This window comes from Salvelinus alpinus, chromosome 8 (genome assembly GCF_045679555.1).
Source record: "Salvelinus alpinus chromosome 8, SLU_Salpinus.1, whole genome shotgun sequence".
In the NCBI taxonomy this organism is placed as follows: Eukaryota; Metazoa; Chordata; class Actinopteri; order Salmoniformes; family Salmonidae; genus Salvelinus; species Salvelinus alpinus.
In genome coordinates, this window is record NC_092093.1 from 34,602,048 (window position 1) to 34,629,524 (window position 27,477).

General features: G+C 48.3%; 1 protein-coding gene across 9 annotated transcripts in view; it reads right to left on the reverse strand.

The window, feature by feature from the left end:
• The window catches only part of lama2 (laminin, alpha 2), a 143,185-nt gene that overhangs the window by 86,048 nt on the left and 29,660 nt on the right, over positions 1-27,477 (reverse strand). For 8 of the 9 annotated variants that reach the window (XM_071413667.1, XM_071413673.1, XM_071413672.1 and 5 more), the window contains exons 4-12: positions 17,723-17,965; positions 16,191-16,370; positions 15,557-15,646; positions 15,219-15,336; positions 14,725-14,903; positions 14,412-14,511; positions 14,119-14,279; positions 12,326-12,466; positions 8,641-8,817 (exon numbers count right to left, since the gene is read on the reverse strand). In XM_071413667.1, coding sequence (XP_071269768.1) covers positions 8,641-8,817; positions 12,326-12,466; positions 14,119-14,279; positions 14,412-14,511; positions 14,725-14,903; positions 15,219-15,336; positions 15,557-15,646; positions 16,191-16,370; positions 17,723-17,965 — 1,389 coding nt within the window. The remainder of the gene's footprint in view (positions 1-8,640; positions 8,818-12,325; positions 12,467-14,118; positions 14,280-14,411; positions 14,512-14,724; positions 14,904-15,218; positions 15,337-15,556; positions 15,647-16,190; positions 16,371-17,722; positions 17,966-27,477) is intronic. The other variant, XM_071413665.1, reaches the window with a different exon arrangement.

A 27,477-nucleotide genomic window follows, 5' to 3' on the forward strand; every position in this document is an offset into this window, starting at 1 on the left:
AAAGGCACAGTCAACTTAGTGTATGTAAACTTCTGACCCACTGGAATTGTGATACAGTGAATTATAAGTGAAATCATCTGTCTGTAAACAATTGTTGGAAAAATTACTTGTGTCATGCACAAAGTAGATGTCCTAACCGACTTGCCAAAACCATATTTTGTTAACAAGAAATTTGTGGAGTGGTTGAAAAACAAGTTTTAATGACTCAAGTGTATGTAAACTTCCGACTTCAACTGTATGTGTATAATGCGACTGTATATGATAACTTGCCCTGCATAGAACAGAAAGTCTTACCACCATCAAATGCACTTTTACAGTTTAATAGCATGTAAAGACAAGGACCGAGATTAGGTCTGCATGCATAGTGAGGGTCATAGGAGTTATTGCATTAGTACTCAGCTTGGATATAATACTTAGCTAAAATGATCTAGAGTCCCCTTTAAAACCCAGTGAAGTGTGAAATGACCCAACACCACCAACAAATCTCCACTCCTCTTCAGTGACATTACGAGCTGTGTGTAATGATCGTTAAGGGACAGGTTTTATAGCGGGACACACTACCCATGCCTGGCAGTAATACTGACGAGGCTGTACTAGACAGATGCATAACAATCAGCTTTTAAACAAAGAACCTTAAAGATGGACACAGTTACAGGCACTGTGCTCTTGAAGATTAGGATGCCTAGTTTGCCACAGCCACAAGTGTGTTTTGTTCCAATGATGACTGCATTCCTAAAATGTAGGGCGTCTTGTCTGTACAGTTGAGCACACATTCTCGGATCCAGGACAGCCTAACCTCCTTTGTATTTGTGTATCTTTGTTTTTCTTTCTTTCTGCTTCTTCTTCTCTCCTCTGGCTCCAGCTCTCCAAACAAAGCAGAGATGTGTGTTGTGTTTTTCCTGCTAGAAAGGGGCCCTCTTATCTTGGTGTTATTGAGCTGCTCTCTTTTCCTCTCCTGGCCCCCTGCTGAGACTATAGCAGGGAGCTCTCGGGGCTTTGCTGTGTTGAATGAAAGGCCCTGTCGTTATCTGACCTGGGAGAACCTAAGACTAGACTGGACCTGGAGGGCAAACCACTTCCCACTCAGCACTTATCAGAGGGGCCCTGAGTTTTCCCTGACCAAGAGACCTGTATTGGATATAACTAGGGACCAGAGTTGTTCCTGGTTAGATCATCTGGTCAGGGAAAACTGAAGGCCTTTCAAGCCCCAATGGTGCTTCTAAGTGGTGCAGCGGCCTATGGCACTGCATCTCAGTGCTAGAGGCTTCACTACAGACCCTGGTTCGATTCCATTCTGTATCACAACTGGCCGTGATTGGGAGTCCCATAGGGCGGCGCACAATTGGCCCGGGTTAGGGTTTGGCTGGGGTAGGCCGTCATTGTAAATAATTTGTTCTTAACTGACTTGCCTAGTTAAATAAATAAAAGCACCATCAACACGCTGGCTAGAAGACCAGCCACAGCAGGGAGCTACATACATCAGACCCAGAACTTCAGCAGCACCAAAGCACAACATCTATTCATTTGCGTTGTCAAACCATTGGTTTTGGCATCGCTGATGTCTATCCATTTAGGATATAATTCATGCATAGCTGGGCAGACAACCAACATAGATATAAAATGTTACTATTGTACCTAAGCATGGGGTTTTGGAGAAGGATTGAGCTAAAGCCTTATTTGTTTCTATAAACAAGGGCTAAAGTGAGTCGTGTACAGGGTGCAGGTCCTATTATAATATCATGACAAAGTCTTTCCTCACATAAATCCAATTCACATTGAGAACACTTCACCCTCTGTGGAACAAAGGGGCTGGTCTATGAAGGTGAAGTGCATTGTGGGTGGGAGGAGCAAGGGAAATCAAACCTTTTGTTAAGGAGCAACAGCATGCGTCAGCACACCACTCGTGTCAAAGTTCTAATCCTCCTGTAAATAGCGTCAGAAACACACAACAGGACACTCACATCAATAAACCATCCATGTCGCAGTAGGATCTCTTTGTCTGGGATACATAACAAGAGCTCCTCAGATACAATCGTATATCTCACAATCCTACTGGAGCACAGTGGCTGATCCTGAACAACCATAATAAATTGTATTTTGCTACACGAGGACAGATTGAGTTACAGGACAAATAAAGAGAGCACTGCGAAGAGAGGACTTTGGGGTTCGGATCCACTTTTATACATCACAGGGGAGGCCATGTTAGAACAGAGACAGAGAGCCAGAGTTGCCAGCCATCCCACACCAAATATGCCCAGACAAAGATGGAGCGAGAGAGCGGGAGAGACAAAAACAGAGGAGGGGGGTAATCAGGGCCCATCTTTCAGGAAATTAACAACAGACCATCCGACCTTCCGCTGGTCTTCTGAAAACAAGAGTTGCACCGTGACCCCAGGAACCCATAGATCCTGACATCTGTTCCCCCATTACGAGCTCTGGCTCTGTTGACATTAATATCCAGGAGGCATCAATGTGTGTTTTCCCACCGGCCACCCACAGGAATGCTACAAAGAGGGGGCTCTGCTCAGATCCTCTGACTGCCTCCAATATGGGGTCCTGTTTTGTTTGTGCATAGTGGGTGATGATCCAAAACTAGGGCTTGGAAACACGGACATCTGGGGAACACTTTAACTGGCCCCAATGAGACCGTCCAAAGTGAAAAGATCCGGGGCAGAGACTATTTGCTGACTCAAAAGCTACAAGAATTTCCCTACTTGTTTGTCCATCTGTAACCAATACCATTTGTTTGGGTTGCTGTGCTTCATGGAAACATTTCCGCCATGTTTTTCTAAAGTATTTGGGGTAGATGTAGATCAGAAGAACTAAGCAATTTACTAAAACAGTTGGAGTATCATAAAAATAATTGGCAAGTACTGTATAAGCAAGCACACATCTTGTTTCTAAGCAACCCACACATTTATAATAGAGTTCTGTTGTAAAAAAAAAAAAAACTCTAACAAATACAATATTTGAATCATGGGGACTTCTTTAAAACAAACAAACCAACAAACAAAAGACGGTCGATCCACTTATGAAAAAAGCTCCAGTATCTGCTGAATGAGCAGGCAGCTTTGAAGGCGTCCTTGTTGCAGTTCATCAGACATGTAAGTGGCAGAGCCTGGAAATGGGGCCGTTTATGCCCTGCGGCCTCTGCCCCTGCAGTGTGGCGGGAATAGAGGGAGTAGAGGGACGATCACGGTGTGTTAGCCACAGCATGCAGTCTGGAGCTGCAGTCTGGGACAGGCTAGGAGTGGCTGAATGTCCTCCTCTCTACTGTCAAGTGGGACAGAGGAGCACAGTATGACAGTGTCTACTCAGAGCTCTGTTAGAATCCTATAGGTGGCGCTCTCTCAGTCTCTAGTCTATAGGTTCCCAGTGAAGACTACCTCGTACAGGGGGCCCAGCCCACAAATGAAGCCACACACACACACACACACACACACACACACACACACACACACACACACACACACACACACACACACACACACACACACACACACACACACACACACACACAATAAATAAATACATTCATATGGGTAAAACAATCATTGGCACCCACCCATGCATATTCTCTTGGGCACTCGGCGCTCCGTCGGCCTTGTCAATCTGAAGGCGAGGGGTAATGGCCCCCGCTCCTCACTGGGAGAAAGTGCTGAAGTGTGTACTCAGGCAAGCGCTACCGAGATGGGTTCATTTATCATCATAATAGTCTATTACCCATGATAGGTCACAACTCAGTGAAGAGGCAGCCGCTGTAATTGGTGCTATTCCTTTCACTTTGCTCGGCCAGGGAAGGCAAGGAGGCAGCCCTCGGCACAAGGGCAATAGTCAATCAACACGTGGAGATTTCTGTCTAAAAAAGTTAATTTGAGATTTGTTTGCAGGTTTATGGGTTTTATTATCTCCTGTAAATCTGTCACCACATCCCCTGTTAAATGGAGAAGCAGGATATACGTGGTCAAGAATCAGTTCCAGAAGTTAAAGGAATAGGCAGCAATTAAGATGCATTTTTTTCACTGATATGTCAAACAAGTGAATATACAGCTGTACACATTTTTTTATGGGGGCTATATTTGTGACGTGGTAAGTTTGGACCCAGATGCAGAGAAGCGACCAGATAAGGAATCAGTGGTTAAAGATAAACATAATACTTTACTGAGATACGGTAGCCGCAGGATCACAGTACACTTGAAAAAACAACAAACACTACGTCTCGAAAAATCACGCAGGAATTGAACACACACGGTAAACAATTCAAGCTTCTGCAAACGACCACATAAAAACACCTCTCTTAACAGGGACACAATCATGAAATAATAAGACACACCTGAGTCCAATAAAAGTCTCTAGGGCAGTCTCTGTCGCCCTCTGGTGCCAGGAGGAACCATGACAACATTGTGTTAACTTCATTCTAATTATTGTGTGGTGGTAATCTGATCTATTTTACCTGAATCTCAAGAACTCTAACTCAACAATGATACAAACTGAGTGAGTTTACGATGGCGCTGGAGGGAAGGGCTGCCATCTTATCGGCTCTTAACCAACCATGTTATTTTGTTTGTTTTTTCGCGTTGTTCATAACTTGTTTTGTACATAATGTTGCTGCTACCATCTCTTATGACCAAAAAGAGCTTCTGGACATCAGAACTGCGATTGCTCACCTCAAACTGGACGAAGAGTTCTTCTTCAATGAGTCTGACGGGAGGGGATATACTACTACAGACACCCGACCAGGCCCAGATCCCCGTGATTCGCTGGAGAAGGAAACTGAGATTTCGTGGAAAAGATCAGGGTGCCTTGCGAGGATCAGGCGACGAGTGGCTGATCTGCCCTTGCCTTCCATCCTGCACGTATATCCTACCAACGGGACATTAAAAACTGTAATATCTTATGCTTCACCGAGTCGTGGCTGAACTACGACATTAAGAACATTCAGCTGGCGGGTTATAAACTCCATCGGCAGGGCAAAACAGCAGCCTCTGGTAAGACACAGAGCGGGGGCCTATGCATATATGTGAACAACAACTGGTGCACGATATCTAAGGAAGTCTTGAGGTTTTGCTCGCCTGAGGTAGAGTATCTTATGATAAGCTGTAGACCAAACTATCTACCTAGAGAGTTTTCATCTGTATTTTTCGTAGCGGTCTGCATACCACCACAGACCGATGCTGACACTAAAATCGCGCTCAATGAGCTGTATTCCGACCATAAGCGAACAGGAAAATGCTCTTCCAGAGGCGGCGCTCCTACTGGCCGGGGAATTTAATGCAGTGAAACTTAAATCAGTTTTTCCTAATTTCTATCATCATGTTAAATGAGCAACCACACACAGAGATGTGTACAAAGCTTTCCCTCGCCCTCCATTTGGAAAATCTGACCATAATTATATCCTCCTGATTCCTGCTTACAAGCAAAAACTAAAGCAGGAAGCACCAGTGACTCAGTCTATAAAAAAGAGGTCAGATGAAGCAGATGCTAAACTACAGGACCGCTTTGCTAGCACAGACTGGAATATGTTCAGGGATTCTTCCGATGGCATTGAGGAGTACACCACATCAGTCACGGGCTTTATCAATAGGTGCATCGAGGACGTCGTCCCCACAGTGACTGTACATACATACCCAAACCAGAAGCCATGGATTACAGGCAACATTCGCACTGAGCTAAAGGGTAGAGCTGCCGCTTTCAAGGAGCGGGACTATAAGCCGGAAGCTTATAAGAAATCCTGCTATGCCTCCGACGAACCATCAAACAGGCAAAGCATCAATACAGGACTAAGATTTAATCATACTACACCGGCTCCGACGCTCGTTGGATGTGGCAGGTCTTGCAAACTATTACAGACTACAAAGGGAAGCACGACCGAGAGCTGCCCAGTGACACGAGTCTACCAGATGAACTAAATAACTTCTATGCTCGCTTCGAGGCAAGTAACACTGAAACATGCATGAGAGCATCAGCTGTTCCGGACGACTGCGTAATCAAGCTCTCCGCAGCCGATGTGAGTAAGACCTTCAAACAGGTCAACATTCACAAGGCCGCAGGGCCCGACGGATTACCAGGATGTGTACTCCGAGCATTCGCTGACCAACTGGGAAGTGTCTTCACTGACATGTTCAACCTCTCCCTGTCTGAGTCTGTAATACCGACACATTTCAAGAAGACCACTATAGTCCCTGTGCCCAAGGACACTAAGGTAACCTGCCTAAATGACATGCCTTTAGCCATTAAATGCTTTGAAAGGCTGGTCATGACTCACATCAACACCATTATCCCAGAAACCCTAGACCCACTCCAATTTGCATACCGCCCCAACAGATCCACAGATGATGCAATCTCTATTGCACTCCACACTACCCTTTCCCACCTGGACAAAAGGTCACTAGTGGTATGTGAGAATGCTATTCATTGACTACAGCTCAGCGTTCAACACCATAGTGCCCTCAAAGCTCATCACTAAGCTAAGAATCCTGGGACTAAACACCACCCTCTGCAACTGGATTCTGGACTTCCTGACGGGCCACCCCCAGGTGGTAAGGGTAACAACACATCTGTCACCCTGATCCTCAACATGGGGGCCTCTCAGGGGTGCGTGCTCAGCCCCCTCCTGTACTCAATGTTCACTCATGACTGCACGGCCAGGCACGATTCCAACACCATCATTAAGTTTGCTAATAACACAACAGTGGTAGGCCTGATCACTGACAACGATGAGACAGCCTATAGGGAGGAAGTCAGAGACCTGGCTGTGTGGTGCAAGGACAACAACCTCTCCCTCAACGTGATCAAGACAAAGGAGATGATTGTGGACTACAGGAAAAGGAGGACCGAGCACGCCCCCATTCTCATTGATGGGGCTGTAGTGGAGCAGGTTGAGAGCTTCAAGTTCCTTGGCGTCCACATCACCAACAAACTAACATAGTCCAAGCACAGCAAGACAGTCGTGAAGAGGGCACGACAAAACGTAATGCCCCTCAGGAGCCTGATAAGATTTGGCATGGGTCCTCAGATCCTCAAAAGGTTTTACAGCTGCACTATCGGGAGCATCCTGACGGGTTGCATCACTGCCTGGTATGGCAACTGCTCGGCCTCCGACTGCAATGCACAAGAGAGGGTAGTGCGTACGGCCCAGTACATCACCAGGGCCAAGGTCCAAAATAAATAGCTTCTACCCCCAAACCATAATACTCATGAACAGCTAATCAAATGGCTACCACATCTGGAACGCTGCTGCTACTCTCTGTTATCATCTATGCATAGTCACTTTAATAACTCTACCTACATGTACATATAACCTCAATTGCCTCGACACCGGTGCCCCTGCACATTGACATTGACTCTGTACCGGTACCCCCTGTATATAGCCCTTAAATGCTGCTCTTAAATTATGTGTTATTCTTATTTCTTATTTTTTTGTTGTTGATATTCTTAAAACTGCATTGTTGGTAAAGGGCTTGTAATTAAGCATTTCACTGTAAGGTCTACAGCTGTTGTATTCGGCTCATGTGAGAAATAACATTTGATTTGATTTCAACTCTATTTGGAGAGGGAAGGACATAGTAAACAGCAACAAGCCTCCCCCAAATACATAAAGCAAACATAAAGCCCGAAAGAACGAGACCCGTGTGCAGTCATAAACTATGGTAGGAACTGGAGCGAAATGTAACAATTTCTCTTTTTCATTAGAAACGAGGCTGTCACTTTTAATGCATGTCACAATGGTGATAATTCATGAGATGAAACATGGCACCACGGACGTACAGGAGTAATTGTGTTGGGCTTTGAGCGTCACGTTAGCATGAGAGAATTCTCTGCTTCAGTGTCTGATCCTTTTACTGAAATCCTGCTTGACTGCCTTACACACACACACACACACACACACAAACACACAAACACACGCCCACGCACCCACACACACACACAGACAAACATACATTAGTTCCCTATTGTGGACCCCTATATAAAGCTCATAATGATGTGATGTGCCTTTTTGACATTAGGGAGAGCAGAGTAAATCGTCATGCCTGAAGATGTTTGTAAAAGAAAAATATATTATTACAGAGTTCATGGAGCGAAGCATCGCTTTCCCCCAGAATGCAGTGAGGGGAATAGAATGAGTTAGAGACAATGGGATGGGAAGACATGCAAAGGCTATGAGGAGAAGAGGGAAGAAACTAATAAATAGTCAAACTTAAGACCGAACAATAGTGTGTGTGTGTGTGTGTTTGTGTATGTGTATGTGTTTGTGTATGTGTATGTGTTTGTGTGTGTGTGTGTGTGTGTGTGTGGTGTGGTGTGTGTGGTGTGTGTGTGTGGTGTGTGTGTGTGTGTGTGGTGTGTGTAATTGTGTGTGTGTGTGGTGTGGTGTGGTGTGTGTGTGTGTGGTGTGGTGTGGTGTGTGTGTGTGTATGTGGTGTGGTGTGGTGTGGTGTGGTGTGTGTGGTGTGGTGTGTGTATGTGTGTGTGTGGTGTATGTGTGTGTGTGTGTGTGTGTGTGTGTGTGTGTGTGTGTGTGTGTGTGTGTGTGTGTGTGTGTGTGTGTGTGTGTGTGTGTGTGTGTGTGTGTGTGTGTGTGTGTGTGTGTGTGTGTGTGTGTGTGGTGTGGTGTGATAAAGAGGGCTGTTGTGGGCTGACCTTGTTGCCCAGGTACTCTCCAGGTGCGCTCCAGTAGTAGATAGCAGGAAGGTGTCTCCTGGCTTCCTGGTTATCGATCCTGAGTGTCTGGGACCTGTCTCTGTCTCTGCTGGCGCCAGGCCACACCTTCCCCTCCCCATCCTCTGCTGTGAGGGACCAGCCGGCCATGGATGTCTCCTGAACAGAAACACATAGCATATGGGTTTGATTCTATCAATGCATGCAGAAAGCGTCTCACTGTTTATGACATTATGATATGTCCTTGTTATGGCAGTGTTATGTAGCCCTTATGATGGAGGATTTTTTTCTCTCTTCATTGTTGGGAAGGGCTCGTTAGTACGCATTTCACTGTGAGTCTACACCTGTTGTTTACTAAATAAAATGTTTCTTTGTGATTTGTCCCTTCAAATATTGAGATATTCTGCTTCTGGCTTTACCATGCAGTGTTGCCTACATATTGCCATCAACTGTTCTTAAAACTGTGACAATCCCAAAACACTCATTTGCTATTTTTTCCCCTCCAATGAACACAGAGACGACTCTTCCTGGGTCGAGATAAGTATCGAAAGACATATTCAACAGTCAGATTTTGGTTGAGATATTTTTCGGTGATTTATATTCTTTATGTGCGAGGCAGAGGAAAATACATCATGGTTTGACACCACTCGCGCTTCCCTCTTCCTTAAATCACAATGAACACTCTTGTCTGGCAGCCTGCGATTTATACGACAGACGCTTCCCCTTGCCAGGCTATGATCATGTTTGGGTTTTTTCTATTCGCTCTCATTTTCTTTCAATAGATCTGCCAAGTGAATATCCTCAAATGTTGAATAAAGTGCCTTTTCCTCATGTTTTTTTTAAATTAACCTTGTGTGTGTGTGTGTGTGGGGGGGGGGGGGGGGGTTGGTTGTGGGTATGGCAGGCTGATAGAGCAGCTGGCCTAAGAGGCCTGTCATTAGGACAGAGAGAGGTACAGAGAGGTAGAGATCATTAGGATGGAGAGAGGTACAGAGAGGTACAGGTCATTAGGATGGAGAGAGGTACAGAAAGGTACAGGTCATTTGGATGGAGAGGTACAGAGAGGTACATATCATTAGGATAGAGAGAGGTACAGAGAGGTACAGGTCATTAGGATAGAGGTAGGTACAGAGAGGTACAGGTCATAAGGTTAGAGAGAGGTACAGACAGGTACAGGTCATTAGGATGGAGAGAGGTACAGAGAGGTACAGGTCATTAGGATAGAGAGAGGTACAGAGAGGTACAGGTCATTAGGATGGAGAGAGGTACAGAGAGGTACAGGTCATTAGGATAGAGAGAGGTACAGAGAGGTACAGGTCATTAGGATATAGAGAGGTACAGAGAGGTAGAGATCATTAGGATGGAGAGAGGTACAGAGAGGTACAGGTCATTAGGAGGGAGAGAGGTACAGAGAGGTACAGGTCATTAGGATAGAGAGGTACAGAGAGGTACAGGTTATTAGGATGGAGAGAGGTACATAAAGGTACAGGTCATTTGGATGGAGAGGTACAGAGAGGTACAGATCATTAGGATAGAGAGGTACAGAGAGGTACAGGTCATTAGGATGGAGAGAGGTACAGAGAGGTACAGGTCATTAGGATGGAGAGAGGTACAGAGAGGTACAGGTCATTAGGATAGAGAGAGGTACAGAGAGGTACAGGTCATTAGGATGGAGAGAGGTACAGAGAGGTAGAGGTCATTAGGATGGAGAGAGGTACAGAGAGGTAGAGGTCATTAGGATGGAGAGAGGTACAGAGAGGTACAGGTCATTAGGATGGAGAGAGGTACAGAGAGGTAGAGGTCATTAGGATGGAGAGAGGTAGAGGTCATTAGGATGGAGAGAGGTACAGAGAGGTACAGGTCATTAGGATGGAGAGAGGTACAGGTCATTAGGATGGAGAGAGGTACAGAGAGGTACAGGTCATTAGGATAGAGAGGTACAGGTCATTAGGATGGAGAGAGGTACAGAGAGGTACAGGTCATTAGGATAGAGAGAGGTACAGAGAGGTACAGGTCATTAGGATGGAGAGAGGTACAGAGAGGTAGAGGTCATTAGGATGGAGAGAGGTACAGAGAGGTACAGGTCATTAGGATGGAGAGAGGTACAGGTCATTAGGATGGAGAGAGGTACAGAGAGGTACAGGTCATTAGGATGGAGAGAGGTACAGGTCATTAGGATGGATAGAGGTACAGAGAGGTACAGGTCATTAGGATGGAGAGAGGTACAGTTCATTAGGATGGAGAGAGTTACAGAGAGGTAGAGGTCATTAGGATAGAGAGAGGTACAGAGAGGTACAGGTCATTAGGATGGAGAGAGGTACAGAGAGGTACAGGTCATTAGGATGGAGAGAGGTACAGAGAGGTACAGGTCATTAGGATGGAGAGAGGTACAGAGAGGTACAGGTCATTAGGATGGAGAGAGGTACAGAGAGGTACAGGTCATTAGGATGGAGAGAGGTACAGAGAGGTACAGGTCATTAGGATGGAGAGAGGTACAGAGAGGTACAGGTCATTAGGATGGAGAGAGGTACAGAGAGGTACAGGTCATTAGGATGGAGAGAGGTACAGAGAGGTACAGGTCATTAGGATGGAGAGAGGTACAGAGAGGTACAGGTTATTAGGATACAGAGAGGTACAGAGAGGTGCAGGTCATTAGGATAGAGAGGTACAGAGAGGTACAGGTCATTAGGATGGAGAGAAGTACAGAGAGGTACAGGTCATTAGGATGGAGAGAGGTACAGAGAGGTACAGGTCATTAGGATGGAGAGAGGTACAGAGAGGTACAGGTTATTAGGATACAGAGAGGTACAGAGAGGTGCAGGTCATTAGGATAGAGAGGTACAGAGAGGTACAGGTCATTAGGATGGAGAGAGGTACAGAGAGGTACAGAGAGGTACAGAGAGGTACAGGTCATTAAGGCCCAGGCTGATTAACCTTTCCTCTGATAATGTCCCACTTTGGTCTTAATATCACTGATTCCTTTGTGTCATATAGGTTGAAAATGGTCTTCTCCACAAACAGATTAGACCTCACACACACACAAACACACGCATACACCATGTCCTCTAACTTCCCTCAGACACATGGTCGCCCACACACACACACGGCCAAGTACACACACGCAAACGCACGTCCTCAAACCACCCCCCCACACCACCCTCACCACACACACCATGGTTAAAGAATGGTGGTTTGAAGGGAGAACTCAAGGTCAGGTTAATTGCGTAGACAGATGTGTGGCTGTCTGTCACATGCAGTATCCCACCGTAGATCAGGCCCTGTAATCCAGTGACGGGCCTGCCTCCACTGCCCCCTCCTCTCCCCCTCCCCCGCCTGTCTATATCGCCACCCAACCCACCACCCTGTTTACCCACAATTACCCTCTGCAGATCATTAACCTCTGACCCTCGCCAACCTCATCCTGCCAACATGTCAGAGTGTGTGGCGCGGTATAAATCAGCCTGTATTTATGGCTGTGTGTGTGTGTATGTGTGTGGCTCTGCCTCCTCCTCCACTGCACCCTGTCATCAGCCCAGCCATCAGCACCCTGTTTTAATAAGGCCGGCCAGTAGAGGGTTAACTCTGCAGCACAGCGCCAGGCAAAAGGCACTAATGAGTTGTGTTTGCGGGGGAAAATGAGAGAGTGAGGCCTGGCGTAGTCTCTTACATTATGGTATGTCCAGTGGGAATCGGAGCAGTCACTCGCCACGCCGGAACAGTAGCACTTCTCACAGCCGTGGAGACGCTCGCCCAGGAGATGATAGAAACCCAGCTTGCAGCGGTCGCAATTCTCCCCCTCTACGTTTTCCTGGAACACACACACACACACACACACACACACACACACACACACACACACACACACACACACACACACACAACACACACACACACACACACACACACACACACACACACACACACACACACACACACACACACACACACACACACACACACACACACACACACACACACACACACACACACACACACGCAGACACAGAGCATCTGGATGAGAAGGATGTGCTATACAGGCACTCACACACTGTGACAGCCCACACACCCCTGGGACAGACATTCCCTCTCTCCCAAGATCACATACTACAAGTAGAAGTAGACAAAAGTCATTAAATGATAACTCATGTGAAAAACAATAAGCTAAGTGATGCCAGTAACATTCTACAAAGTATGACCACACATTGAGGGAAACTCTTCTCTAACAAACATCATGTAACAACTGGTAGTGATTATTGTCTGGTTGAATCTTGGATTATTAAACATGCGCAGATAGATAAACACTTGGCAAAATCAACATTTTATATGCCATCATCCCTGAGCTTCGGCTAACGAACCGCAATGCACATTCATTTGGCATGCCCACGTAGCCAAAGCCAGGTTTCTGTGGTTTTGAGTGGCTAGATACTTTGTCTCGCCTGGGGAAAAGAAAGAGGACATGAAAGCATTACGCTTCACAAGGCCAATTCAATTCCCCTGTTGGACTGCATTTGTTTCTCACCATGTTTGTGTATTGTAAATAGTGACTTCATGTCTCATAGTCAACCATTAATAGAAATTGCGTTGCCATTCTGGAATGGTGCCACTTTCTCTTGAAATATCATTTCCAAATGTTATATTCCACCTACATTGGCTGGCTGCCTGCACAAAGCTATCACTGCTTGGGCACTGTCAAATGGGAACTGGCACACCCCAAATTACATGATTTCAGAGGTAGGGATTTTCCAATAATTTAATTGGAAAAAACTGGTCAGCGTGTCTTTGTTTAAACCTCTACAGTATATGACCGAGAAAAAAAACATAATCAGGTATATGAGAAATTTTTTCAAGATGCTATCAAGGGAAAGAAAATGAGGTACTTGAGAAATGATTAGCTATCCTAAATGTTACATTGAACCAGCGTTCTCCAGATGCCATTTCTCGAACTGGAGAAAGTGATGATGTGTTCGTTAGATACCGACAGTCTTTCTCTGCCTGTGCACTTAAGTTGGAGAAAAGTTTCAGCAGCGTCTGACTCACCTAGAGACAGAAAGAAACGCAATGTTCGACTGCACATCATCCCCACAGCTCAATAATTAGACGAAGAGAGCAAAGTTCCCCACTTCTCCTTGACATCCCTGCGGTCAGACAGTATAATTGGCTAGTGAAAGAGTGAGTTTGCCCAGGATATGACATATGTGAGACATGAGTGTGCACAACAGCAGCGGCGGAAGTAGCAGGCTAATTTGAACAACAAATGACAAGTCACATTTTCTACAGGAGCAATTAAGAGAGAAGAACTCGAGCCAACTCGGAGCGGTTGGCCCTACGAGGCCGTGAAGCGTTGCGCTGATGGGTCCACCCCTGACACTGAATGGATTGGTTCTGGTGGTGTGGGAGGAGAGGAAGATGGGAGGATAGAGATACAGGGAGGAGGAGGAGGAGGATGAGAGCGTGACCTACCTTGCAGACACAGGGCAGCAGGCACGGATCCTTGTTTAGGCTTCCGTCTAGACTGCAGTTACAGCGGATACAGTTGGGGTAGCCGCTGTAGCCAAAGGTACACCTGTCACACTGCTGTCCCCCATAACCCTGCTTACAGTGGCAGGATCCAGCCGTGAGGTCTGTGGTACCAGACAGGAGGAGAGACGCAGGCTTTAGCACTAAACAGGGAGACCGGGGGTGGGGGGGGGTGGGGGGGGCATATAACAGCTAGATCAGCGGAGACGGGAGAACAGGGAGGTTGAGGAGCATACCTCCTTCAGCCTGGGACTGGTCTGGAACACATGCTGGGGACAGAGAACCTTCTGGGTCACAGGAGCAGGGCTGACACGGGTCGGAGTCCTCTGGACTCAACTGAAGGGAAGAGGAGAGATGGAGACTCTGACAAGTCGTCTTTGATATTGGGAACATGGTATATCATGATAGGGCCCAGAGTATTTCCTGCTCAGGCCAGGAAAAACTCATGGCCCTAGTCACGATACAAAGCTATAGATACGGAATGAGATCGCTATTGATTATTCACTGCTTGGCTCCTAGTCAATTGGACTATACAGTACCAGTACATACCCCAGTGGCTCTGTAGTAGCTATCAGCACAGGTCTGGCAGTTGACTCCGGCTGTGTTCCTGGTGCACCCTACACACACCCCTCCCCCCACGTACTCCCCCTGGGAGTTCAGGCTCTGTTTGTTGCCTGCCACTGTCTGGTTGAAGTAACATTCCTCCGATTTCCCATGGCAGTTGCACTCTGCAGACGGCATCAAATAAAATCAAAGGAAAGATCCAGTAAACAAATGAAATTATCACAGTACCTCAAGGGAAAAAAAGACCTGCATGAAAACATTGTTTAGCGCTGTTTACCAGGTGTCTCTCAAGTTGAGTTCCAGAAGTTTTATGAAAAATTTAACTGAAATTTTTTCCCCATCAAGTTTACATCACATCAAAATAAGATAGCAAGATAAAACCAAATCACATAACATAGGATCATACTAAACAATTCAATATAAAATTGGCAGTCGCATGTGCAGTATGTAATACTGTGTTTATCACTGTGTGATCTTACTCTCACAGACGTGGCGAGTGAGGAAGGTCCCAGCCATCCAGGGTTTCTGGTTGTATCCGGGGCAACAGCGGTCACAGCTCTCCCCACACGTGTTGTGTTCACACTCACAGCTGAACTTCTGACAGGGGATGAAATTACGCCACGTTACAGTGTCATCGTCACTGAAGGGACGACAGATCTTTTCACCCAAGACACAACTGGAGCGCACTTCAAACGAGGGCCGCGGGTCAAAGAGTATCACGTGTCCCTTTTGGAGTTACAATCAAATGCGAAAATGAACTGTATCTCACAGTGTAGAGAAGGGGCCATGGATGGAGACTGTAGGTTGATTGACATACCTTGGTCTGTTTGTTCAGAGGACAGGCTTTAGCATGGCCATAGCAGATACACATCCCTCCAACTGAGATGTCTTTGATAGAGTAGTAATACTGCGAGAAAAAAACACATACGAGACAGTAACAAGTGGAGAGAAATAGAGAGGAATATTTCTACCATCAGACGCTGGCTAATTCTACAAAAAAATACATCACAGTCTAGTTTATTCAAAGACACTTATTTCTCAGAGAGTGAGAGCCAATTTCATCCACAATTTCATCATTTAAGTCCCTTTTGAATGACTAAATTGAGCAGTATTTTATAAATGAAAAATTCCCCTCTCAAAATAAACCCTGCAATCTGTCCGGTAATTATGCGTCACACAGGAGCTCACTGGGTGACTGATAGCGTAGGCCAAAGTCAACACATGATGAGGTGGATGTTGCTCAGAAAGGAACAGATTTCTTAATTATAGACATTTTTAATTAAGACCCATCTGTCTGGTGAACGCAATGTAATCAACGTGCCGCACAGCCATTTCACTGATTTTGAAAGCCGTGGCGGGTAAAAAATGAATAGTGGCTCACAGATGGAATACATGAGGCTGTATGAAGGCGATGGTAATGCGTAGTCTACGACATGTTGCGTCGTTCTTACCCGCCTGGTCACGATGGGGTCAACATCGCGGGGGTCGTTGAAGGCCAGGGTCATGAGGTCAGCGTTGAGGGTTCTGATTCGCTGGAACTGCAGGCGGATGTAGCGTGCGGAGGTGAAGTTCAGTAAAGTCGGGGAGGGGTCATCAGCGCTCGGCCTTCCATTGATCAGAGAGGTGTGGATCTACGCCCCGGGTGCAAATTGAGACAAAGCACCGAATGGTACAGATTCTTAGTAATGAATTAATACATTCAAAAAGACCCCAAGTATGCTATAAAGGAAAAGAGAGATATTTAATGACCCCTGTTTAATACTGTATTTAACAAAGACTCAATTCAATCTCCACACAGAAAATCCATTAAAAAACAGCACCATTACAACATTCAGAGCACACCACTGCTGAGGTGAGAAGACAACACATTAATGGACCTGGATAAAAAAAATCATTTGGTTGCAGCTGTGAAGGGTTAACCGTGTCTGCTAATTCAGGCGGTGTGGTTAGCTTGGCTGTTTCTGAAGAAGTCAGAGAGAGTGACATTTCAATATAAGATCTGCGATGTGTTGACACCGCCTACGACTCATTAGGATTTCGCTATGATCATTCTGTACGCTTCCTGTCACAACCTAAAAGGAGCCGGCTGACAAGAGCTCCTAGGGGGGCCTGGGCGGGGGGCTCTGGGGGGTAGGTGGAGGAAGGAGGAGGGGGGAGGAGAAGGAGGGTGCTAGAGAACTGAGTTATGTGGGTGATAATACAGTATAAACTGGCTCAGCGTCGGTGCTGTGGACTGGACTGCTTCATTATCGTCAGTGAGAGCAGACTGCAATCGGCTCTCACAATTAAAAGGAGTTGCTCCGATCCACAACTGATCAAGGCAGCGTTGTTGTCCTTTGTGGAGTGTGTGTGGGTTGATTTCTGTGTGTGTGTGTGTGTTTCTTCTTTGTGCGAAGTAGGCTTTCTTTATTCCAAATCCTCAATGAAAACAAATATGGGGAAAATGCTGGATGTGGATGATGCAACAGAAAAGAGAGAGCATTTCTTGATTTCAACCAAGCACACCATTAAATAAAATGTGCTATGTGCCTAGACTGTATGCCTAACTCGTAAACAAGATGTCCACTATTAGGGCAACTTTGCTCACCACAACTATAATTAAGTCCATTTGGTTGTGAGCAGCTGGTGAGTGATTTCCAAGCTGACTCATGTAATTGAACTAAACCACCAGTGCACTTAAATACTACTGTAGCTGGCAATCAAGTCAGCAGCAAATGGCTTCAATACATTGCCCATTAAAGCAAGTGAATGAAAGTGCTGGTGGTCTTATTTCATGTGGGCCATGGGTGAATCTAATATATTACAGTGAAATGGAATCCAAGTTTTTACGTTGTGCATTTTTATTGAAATTGGATTTCAGTTTGAAGTGTTCAACAAACAATCATATCTACTATAGAAACAAGTCCCTGTAGCTGTTACGCCACAGCTGACCCCTACGGCCTTTCAGTGACCCTACTCGGACCCCTGACCCCTGACCCCTCACCTCTCCATTCTCCAGGGGTTGGATTTTGGAGTAGAAAGAGGTGCAGATGACCTCGTCGTCGCGTGTGTAGGATGGCGGTCCGGTGCGGGGAAGGATGTTGAAGCGAGTGAGGCACTCTGTGTCTGTGATGGCGTAGTACTGCCAGGGGGTAAAGGTCACCCCATCCAGGGAACGCTCCAGCACCCAGTTACCTGGCCTGGGGGAGTTGGCAGCTTTCAGAATCATATAGGCTATCTGGAACACCTGGTAGGGCAGAAACAAGAGTGTTACAGCAGTATATTTCAGATATAACTCAGGAGCTTAGCTTACAATAATGAACTGAATCTTGACAGTCCTCCCTTTGTGTCTCGTGAACTAATTGAAGAAGTTTCATATTCAGGTTAAGAAAACACTTTCGATAGACACCGTGACACGTTCCTAGACAAGGGTAAGTCAGATCGGTGAGGTTTGATGGGAAAACCGGAGACACTAAAATAATGAATCCTGTCAGGGAGCAGGGTCAAGAGTGTGCCTCAGGTGTTTATCATTATGAAATCTCCACTCCTGTACAAGATTCACTACAATATGGAGTCCCTTCTTTGAAGTTTCCAATGAAACAGCACATGTATTCCCGTGCTTCAGTCTTTTCAGCTATTCAGCACTGGAGGACCTGAGGGCAGATCAGCTTTGGCTGTCTCTGTATGTAGCAGGACAGAGCTAAAGTTACATCTACAGTACTATACCCTCGAAGGCCACATTTGAATTTCATCCAACAGTAAATGCAACACTTTGACAGCTCCTCAAGAAAGACAATGAGCACAGGGGCAAGGCAACATTCCACCTTGCTTGACAAAAAAAAAAAAAACACAGCTATTTTGTCGCTGACTTCTTCAAGTTAATATGTCTCCCATCCTGGGAGAATGACTCGACATCAAAAATGACTCACAGTTTGCCTCTTTCATCTACAGTAGATAACGGTGTAGCGTTTCAACGTTTACAATAGAGAGAGCGCCACTCAACCCGGCATTCATCCCGTTCACTGAAACCCAATAGGATTCTGCCCAGGTAGCAGGGGAAATCTCACAAAGCCTCTTTGTTTCTTTGATTCAGATGAAGCAGGAAGACAGGAAGGCTGGTGGATGTTGTCCTCACACAGCATAAGGGGTATGTAGGGGGGATGTTTACCTAAATGTGATGATTAAAGTGTAGAGTGGAGTCTGGAGGGAAAGAGAAACGAGAGCTCTTCAGTGCTCGACAAGTGTTGGAGTCGCGACCTGACCGTGTGGATTACAGGCCAGGGACAGTTTAGAGCTAGAAGTCCAATGACATCATTGGCAATAGTGTCAACACCTGCTCTGCTGTGATTCTTTGCCCCTACTGGCTAAGCTCTAAGTTCTGGGTAATTTTAAACACGGATAAAAATCAGCAGATTTGGGATATATTTGTTTGTTTGCACATATTTCTTTGTGTTTGTTTTGATCAAAGTTAAGTCAGAAGAGATTTGCTGTTCCTGAAAATCTGCAGTCGCTATAAAGAATATTAATGTAGAGCACAAGTCGTACATGACAAGGTGAGAGCACTAGTGTCTATAGTAGTAAAGGAAAAGTTAAACTTGGAGAACAACAAAATAGAATGGCCAGGTCTTGGGTTCAGTGATAGATAACCTGTAAACATCAACCATTTAAATTGCTCTGCCGAATTAAAGCACAGAACTTAGATAACCTACCTACCTACGCTCAATCATCTATTTTCCACGTATCACAGGAAGTGATAAAGAATGTCCGTCAAACACTCTCTTTAATTACTTTGAAATAAGGCCTATGACTCCAGAGAATTCGAGAGTCAATATCTATAGGTCCATTTTTATTTTAATCCACAACTATGTAGGCTAACTCTCTGAGCTCCAGCTATAGATAAAGCCAGGTCACATCACTGTCATTCTCAACCTGGAGGCTGAGGTGCCAGAGGTCTATGGTGTGGGCTTGTTTTGTGTGCCCTTAAGTGTTGAGAATAATCCTTGCGGTATGTCGCTGACGCCCGCTTCATATTATATTTCACAAGTCGAGCACCACTCACTGACAAACACCTCCATGTCTATGAATAGCATACCAAGCTAAAGTATCTGTCATGTATGTCATTAATCATCAGCTGTCATATAGAATATAATTCAAACATGCTCAAATGTCCTGTATATGAACAACACGTGTTATTTTCTCTGACTTAAGACATGTAGCATGATCAAAGTAGTAAAGTCTATGTGGATGTCTCATTTCCCATAGTAGTTATGCTCCTGTTCAGATCCCCCTCTGTGTCTGTGCTAAAGTCTTGGGAGCATTGAACTAATAACTGATTGGACCACGTCAGTCAAACTGGGAAAAAATTATTTACAATTTTCGGTCTCATCAAAAAGTGGCCAAGACACACACGCATGCGCACGCACGCACGCGCGCACACGCACACGCACACACACACACTGCCCCCTCTGGCAGGTAGCCTACTGGTTAGTGCGTTGGGCCAGTAACTGAAAGGTGGCTGGATTGAATCCCCGGGCTGACAAGGTAAATATCTGTCGTTCTTCCCTTGAGCAAGGCAGTTAACCCTCTGTTCCCCCGGGCGCCCGAAGATGTGGATGTCGATTAAGGCAGCCCCCCGCACCTCTCTGATACAGAGGGGTTGGGTTCAATGCGGAAGACACATTTCAGTTGAATACATTCAGTTGTACAACTGACTAGGTATCCCCCTTTCCCTTTCCCATCAGTGTCAGTCATTATTCCGATTTCCACTCCATAACGAGGGGGGAAAGTAGAGCACTGATGTCACGGGCAATAACGATACGTTCACACACATCATCGACAGCGCCAACAGCACAGACTCATTTATCGCAGGAGATGACAGCAAGCATGGTGACTGGCCGCCAGGGAAATGCGCCTGAATGGAGCGCAAATAGGATTCCATTTTAAAGGGCACTGATGGCGAGAACACTTTGCATACAGGGCCATGGGTAAAGCTAGCTCAACCATGAGAGAAGGAGTGACAGAACTTAATAGGTAATTGTTCCTTGCCACTGTGCTTCCAAGCTACTGCTTAGCACTTTGTGACAAATGTTGTTAAAAAGACCATAAAGGCTAAAGACAAATACTGTAGTTTGTTGGGTGTTCACTGTTGGCGTCAGTATACATCAATTCATTTATTCTCAATACATTTCTACTGCATACAACTACTGATTAATTGTTCTTCATGGTGAAATAGCAATATTATAACCTTGGTATATAACCCTCAATATGCCATTACATCTAATTAGTCGAACAGATGGTTTTGCTGAAAAAAAACAAAAAAGAAGCAATTTTCCAAGATGTGTTATCTCGGGAATTGTTTACTGTTCATGTTGTAAGAGAGAAATGAATATACTGTAGCGACCCGCACAGACAGCTGTGTGTTATGTGTTAGGCTAGGAGGTGGTTGTGTTGTACTGACCAGTACCCGGTGTTCGCGGGGTCCGACATGTCAATCAACCTGCTATCTGCCAATCACGGGAATGCCTGGAATGTTCTGATGCCGGGCATCCTGGTGGTTGGCGGAGTGGCGTGGAGGGGGGTTGGGCAGGGGGGTGGAGCATTGGAAGTTAAGACCAGGTTCAGCCTTTGTTCTCTCTCTCTTACGTCTGGTCTTCACAAGAGAAGGTCACGATTGGCTTGTGGGTTATCTGTCATCTATTTGGCGTGTGCTACGGCCCAAACAGTAGCCTGTGTAAAGTTGGTTTAATAAACCGTCAATTCGCAAACTCAAGCCTCTGTCTGGACAATTGTTGATTTATGATCTAGTCAGGTCACTACATTGGTGTCAGAAGTAAAAACGTTGATACAAGTTAGCCAGCTAGCTAGCTGACTTATGTGGCTAGCTACCGTATGTGAGAACGGGGATTGAAAATGCTTCGAGGGAATCCGAAAGTGAAGGTGGAGGTAGGGGACGATTATGGCCAAGGAGGTGCGTGTGAATGGACGTCGGGGGTTCTGTCTGAGGAGATCGCCAGGGCGTCGGAGCGCAGAGGCCGCTTGAGGGAGGACGTTAGAGCGATGGCGGCTGAAGCGGGCATGAGTGCTTCGTCGACTGTATTTCGCGCGGATTCTGGTGGGCGGACCGAAGTGGTGACGTCGACGCGGCGTGACGAGGAATCTGGGGCTCAGGATGTAAACAAACATGGCGGCGCCCAGTTCCCGGCTGCGTCCGTATCTGTTAAGACCCCGAAGTATTCCGGTAAGGCGGATTGGGAAGCTTTTCATGCTCAGTTTGAACTGTTAGCTCATTTTAGGGGGTGGTCGGATGAAGAAAGGGCACTGCAGTTGGCTTTATGCCTCACGGATGAAGCTCTGGCCTGTTTGATATTGATTAGTCCCGAGGACAGGCATGATTATGGTGCTTTAGTGGGAGCACTGAGGAGGCGCTATGGACAGTGTGTACAGCCCGGGCTACTGCGCTCCGAACTGAGTAATAGACGCAGGCAGCCTGGAGAGCCTCTACGGGTGCTAGCTAATGACATTGAGAGCCTCTCTCGGCGGGCATGTGCTCACATGCCCCCCTCCGTGCAGAGCGAGCTAGCACGGGACCAGTTCATACAGGCGCTCTCTCCTACGGAGCTGCGCATACAGACCCAGCTGGCTCATCCTGAGTCATTGCAGACAGCCTTGGAGATGGCTTTGGAGAGGGAGCTGCTGTGGGCTGGGGCTTCAGCTGGGGCTTTGGTGGGGGTGCAGGGAGACACACCCTCTGTGCGAGCTGGGGGGCAGAGCAGCCCGGAGCCGGAAAAGCCTGCTTGGGTGGCCGAAATGACAAAACTCATTCGTGCTGTGTCGCTACAGGCGGCACGAAACACACGCCCTGGTCCCAGGGTCTGCTGGGGTTGTGGCCAGCCAGGCCATCTGCGCCGAGATTGCCCCATGTCCCCCAGAGCTCAGGGAAACGGCTCGGGGTCCGCATAGACCGGGTAGTGCGGACCCCTGGCTTTCTATCCCAACCACCATCATCTTCAGGAGGAGCCCACCGGCACAGACGGGGAAGCAAGGCTCCACTTCCCCCAGAAGCAGACGAGGGCAAGCGGATGGAGCCTGTTGTTGTGGTGGGCCGGACCTGTGTTGGGGACTTTTGTCATGTCCCTGTCACTGTGGAGGGGGTGCCCTGCTCCGCCCTGGTGGACACTGGGTCCACAGTAACCCTGGTGAGGCCAGATATTGTGCCAGGTTGGACTCAGTGTGAGCCTACAACTGTGCAGCTCCGCACAGTCACAGGTGAGCTGGCACCCATGAAAGGGAAGGGAATAATGACTCTGACAGTAGGGGGCAGGACTGTGCGTCATCCTGTGTGGGTGGCGGCTGTGCAGGACCCTTGTATCCTGGGGTTGGACTTTCTTAGGAGCACAGGCTGCCAGTTAGACCTAAATAGGGGCACACTGAGCTTCCAGGGAGGGACGGAAGTCACCATGGCCCCCCCTAATGTCACATTCACTCAACCCAACAAACCCTTTACTCCAACAGTTAAAGCAGCAGAGACTCATGGCTGCGCCCCCTCCCCCACAGCTGTGTGTGACTTTTCCCCAGTCCCCCTGTCACCTACGGCGGTGTGTTACATTCCCCCAGCTACCTCCATGACACAGCCCTCTGTGAGCCCGGGCCGCACCCCCCCAGCCCAGCTACCCCAGATGGGAGAGGAGAGGACACTGTCTGCAGTGAGGGAGATATGGGGGAGGAACTGTGTTGGTCTTGACCCCGAGCAGCAGGAACGGTTGTGGCAGTTGCTGTTTGAATTCAGAGACAGCTTTGCGTTGAGTGAGGAAGAGGTGGGTCAGACTCATCTGGTGCAGCATGAGATCGACACAGGTGATGCTCGACCCATCAAGATGCGTCCCCGCCGTATCCCGCTGGCACGCCAGGAGGCGGCAGACAAGGCTGTGTTGGAGATGCAGCGGGCAGACTTCATTGAGCCCTCAGACAGCCCCTGGGCGGCGCCAGTCGTCATGGTTCCGAAGAAGGGGGGCAAGCTGAGGTTCTGTGCGGACTACAGGCGGCTGAATGAGGTAACCAGGAAGGACTCATACCCCATACCACGTATCGATGAGTCGCTGGACCTGGTTAGGGGGTCCTCCTGGTTCTCCTCACTAGACCTCCGCAGTGGCTACTGGCAGGTGCCCCTCTCCCCAGAGGCCAGAGCCAAAACTGCGTTCTCCACTAACAGAGGACACTGGCAGTTCAAGGTCCTGTGCTTTGGCCTGTGCAACGCTCCAGCTACTTTTGAGCGTTTGATGGACAGGGTGCTGGATGGCATCCCCCGACAGCAGTGTCTGGTATACCTCGATGACATCCTGGCCCATGGCAGCTCCTTCCAGTCAGCCCTGGGGGCGCTACGGCGTGTGCTGGAGAGGGTGGCTGCCGCAGGTCTGAAGCTCCACCCCGAGAAGTGCCACTTCATGAGGAGAGAGGTGTCCTTCTTGGGCCACCGAGTGGGGAAGGAGGGGATCAGCACCATGGAGGACAAGGTAGGGGCTGTCAGAGACTGGCCCACCCCCACCGACCAGCGTCAGCTGAAGAGCTTCCTGGGCCTGGCCTCGTACTACAGGAGGTTTGTACGGGGCTTCTCAAGCGTTGCTGCTCCACTGAACCGCCTGCTGCCGAAGGACAAGGCTTTCACTTGGACAGTGGAGTGTGAGGAGGCGTTCAACACCCTCAAACGTGCACTGATCGAGGCCCCCGTGCTCGCCCCCCCTGACCTCACCTTGCCCTTTATCCTGGACACAGACGCGCGCAATGTGGGCATGGGTGGGGTGCTGGCCCAGGTGGGGCCAGAGGGGGAGAGAGTGGTGGCGTACTTCAGCAAAACATTTGACAAACATGAGCGCCGCTACTGTGTCACCCGGCGGGAGCTCTTGGCTGTTGTGGCTTCCGTCAAACACTTCAAGTACTACCTGGGTGGTCTGCCCTTTACTGTAAGGACTGACCACTCTGCTCTCCAGTGGCTCATGTCTTTCAGAGAGCCAGAGGGGCAGGTGGCACGCTGGTTGGAGGAGCTTCAGCCGTATGACTTCACGGTGGTGCACAGGGCAGGGGCACGCCACTCCAACGCCGACGCCATGTCCCGTCGGCCCTGTACTGCAGACGGCTGCCCCCACTGTGAACGGAGAGAGGGACGGGAGTGAGAGCTGCGGGCAGAGGAGGGTGTCTGTGCCACAGTGTGTCGGGCGAGCGGGCCTGTCTGCTGTGAGCTGCAGACTGTCGACGTGGCTGAATGGCGGCAGCAGCAGGGACGGGACACAGACCTACAGCCAGTGCTACAGTGGGTAGAGGCGCAGGTGAGGCCACCATGGGAAGAGGTGACAGCGCTCTCACTCGCGACCAAAGGGTTGTGGTCGAAGTTTGAGAGACTGCGGCTGGCTGATGGCGTGCTACAGCGGGCATGGAAGGAGTCAGCTACGGGAGAGGAGAGGTGGCAGGTGGTGGTCCCAAAAGCATTGCGGGAGGCTGTGCTCCAGAGTACTCATGGGGGGGTGGGGACTGGACACTTTGGGGTCACAAAAACACTGCGCCGTCTCCGTCAGGGCTTCTACTGGGGGCAGCACAAGAGGGATGTGGAGGACTTTTGTCGCCGCTGTGACAACTGCACAGCGAGAAAGGGCCCCCCAGGCCGCTCTCATGCTCAGCTCCAACAGTTCCCAGTGGGGGCTCCCATGGAGAGGGTGGGAGTGGATGTAGTTGGGCCGTTCCCCACCACAGACAGTGGAAACCGCTGGGTGCTCACGGCCATGGACTATTTCACAAAATGGCCCGAGGCCTATGCTCTGCCTGACCAGGAGGCAGAGACCATCGTCGACGCCCTGACAGCGGGGATGTTCAGCAGGTTTGGAGCTGCAGAGTCCATCCACAGCGACCAAGGCAGAAACTTTGAGTCCCGTGTGTTCGCCACCATGTGTGAGAGGCTGGGTATGCACAAGACCCGCACTACTCCTCTCCATCCTCAAAGTGATGGCCTTGTGGAGCGCTTCAACAAAACGCTTGGACAGCAGCTGGCCATCGTCTCTTCCAAACACCAGCGTGACTGGGACAAGCACCTGCCTATGGTCCTCATGGCATGCCGCTCCGCTGTCCAAGACTCCACCTCCTGCACGCCTGCCCTCCTCATGCTGGGGAGAGAGATCCGCACCCCTGCGGAGATGGCGTTTGGTCGGCCCCTGGATAGCCCTCATGTTCCTCCGGGGCCGGAGTATGCCCGGAGACTCCAGGACCGCCTGGAGACAGCCCACACCTTCGCCAGAGAGCAGCTGGTGAATGCAGGTGTGAGGCAGAAAAGGAACTATGACGTGCACACCCGGGGAAGGCACTTTGTGGCTGGGGAGCTGGTCTGGGTCTACAGCCCCCTAAGGAAAAAAGGCAGATGCCCCAAGTTGGACAGTCACTGGGTGGGACCCTGCAGTGTCCTGGAGAGGGTAGGGGAGGTTGTGTACCGGGTGCAGCTTCCTCCCAGGGGGAGAAAGGTGGCACTGCACCGGGTCAGGTTAGCCCCATACAGAGGGGCCTCTTCTCCCCAAACCCCAGGAACCCCCACAATTCCCCTCTCTGGCAATGACATTCTCCAGGCACCCACCCTCAGGTGCCGCAGACAAGGCTCCAGACAGCCCACTCCCCCTGTCTCCCACCCTGTGTCACCGCGTGGTTCCCCAGAGCCACGGACTGTATTACCCGTTCCCGCTTCCTTGTCCCCCATATCCCTGCCTTCATCCCCTGGTTCCCAGAGGGGCACTCTGCGACCATCACGGCCACGCAGGCAAAGGAGACCTCCGGGTCGCTTCAGAGACTTTGTTTGTTCCCTCGGGGACGAGGGACTTTGTGGTGGGGGGGCTGTGTAGCGACCCGCACAGACAGCTGTGTGTTATGTGTTAGGCTAGGAGGTGGTTGTGTTGTACTGACCAGTACCCGGTGTTCGCGGGGTCCGACATGTCAATCAACCTGCTATCTGCCAATCACGGGAATGCCTGGAATGTTCTGATGCCGGGCATCCTGGTGGTTGGCGGAGTGGCGTGGAGGGGGGTTGGGCAGGGGGGTGGAGCATTGGAAGTTAAGACCAGGTTCAGCCTTTGTTCTCTCTCTCTTACGTCTGGTCTTCACAAGAGAAGGTCACGATTGGCTTGTGGGTTATCTGTCATCTATTTGGCGTGTGCTACGGCCCAAACAGTAGCCTGTGTAAAGTTGGTTTAATAAACCGTCAATTCGCAAACTCAAGCCTCTGTCTGGACAATTGTTCATTTATGATCTAGTCAGGTCACTACAATACCATTTTTACTTAAAACCAAACTCCCTAATCTGCCAAACAGTTTGAGCTGGGACAATATGTGTAGTTAAAGTAATTCCATCACCACGGTGACAGGCCGGATAGAGATGAGTGATGGGCCAGTTCCCATTAGCATGGAAAAAATGGCTGCCTATGCACTTCTCGGTGTCAGATTTCAATCGCTAATTAAACACAGGCAGGTATGATTTATGAACGCTTGATGACCTCAGTGAGACTCTGTCTGCATACTTACCACTCAGATACAATATTTGGGTCACTTTCACATGTTTATTATGTAGAGTACATTAAATAAATTAAATATAAGCTATACTTTTTTTTAGCTCCTATTACAAATTCAGTCTTTGGTTGATGCTTACAGTCTTAGAAAAAAAGGGTTCCTAAAGAGTTCTTTGGCTGTCCCCATAGGAGAACCATTTATAGTTCCAGTTAAAAACCTTTTGGTTCCA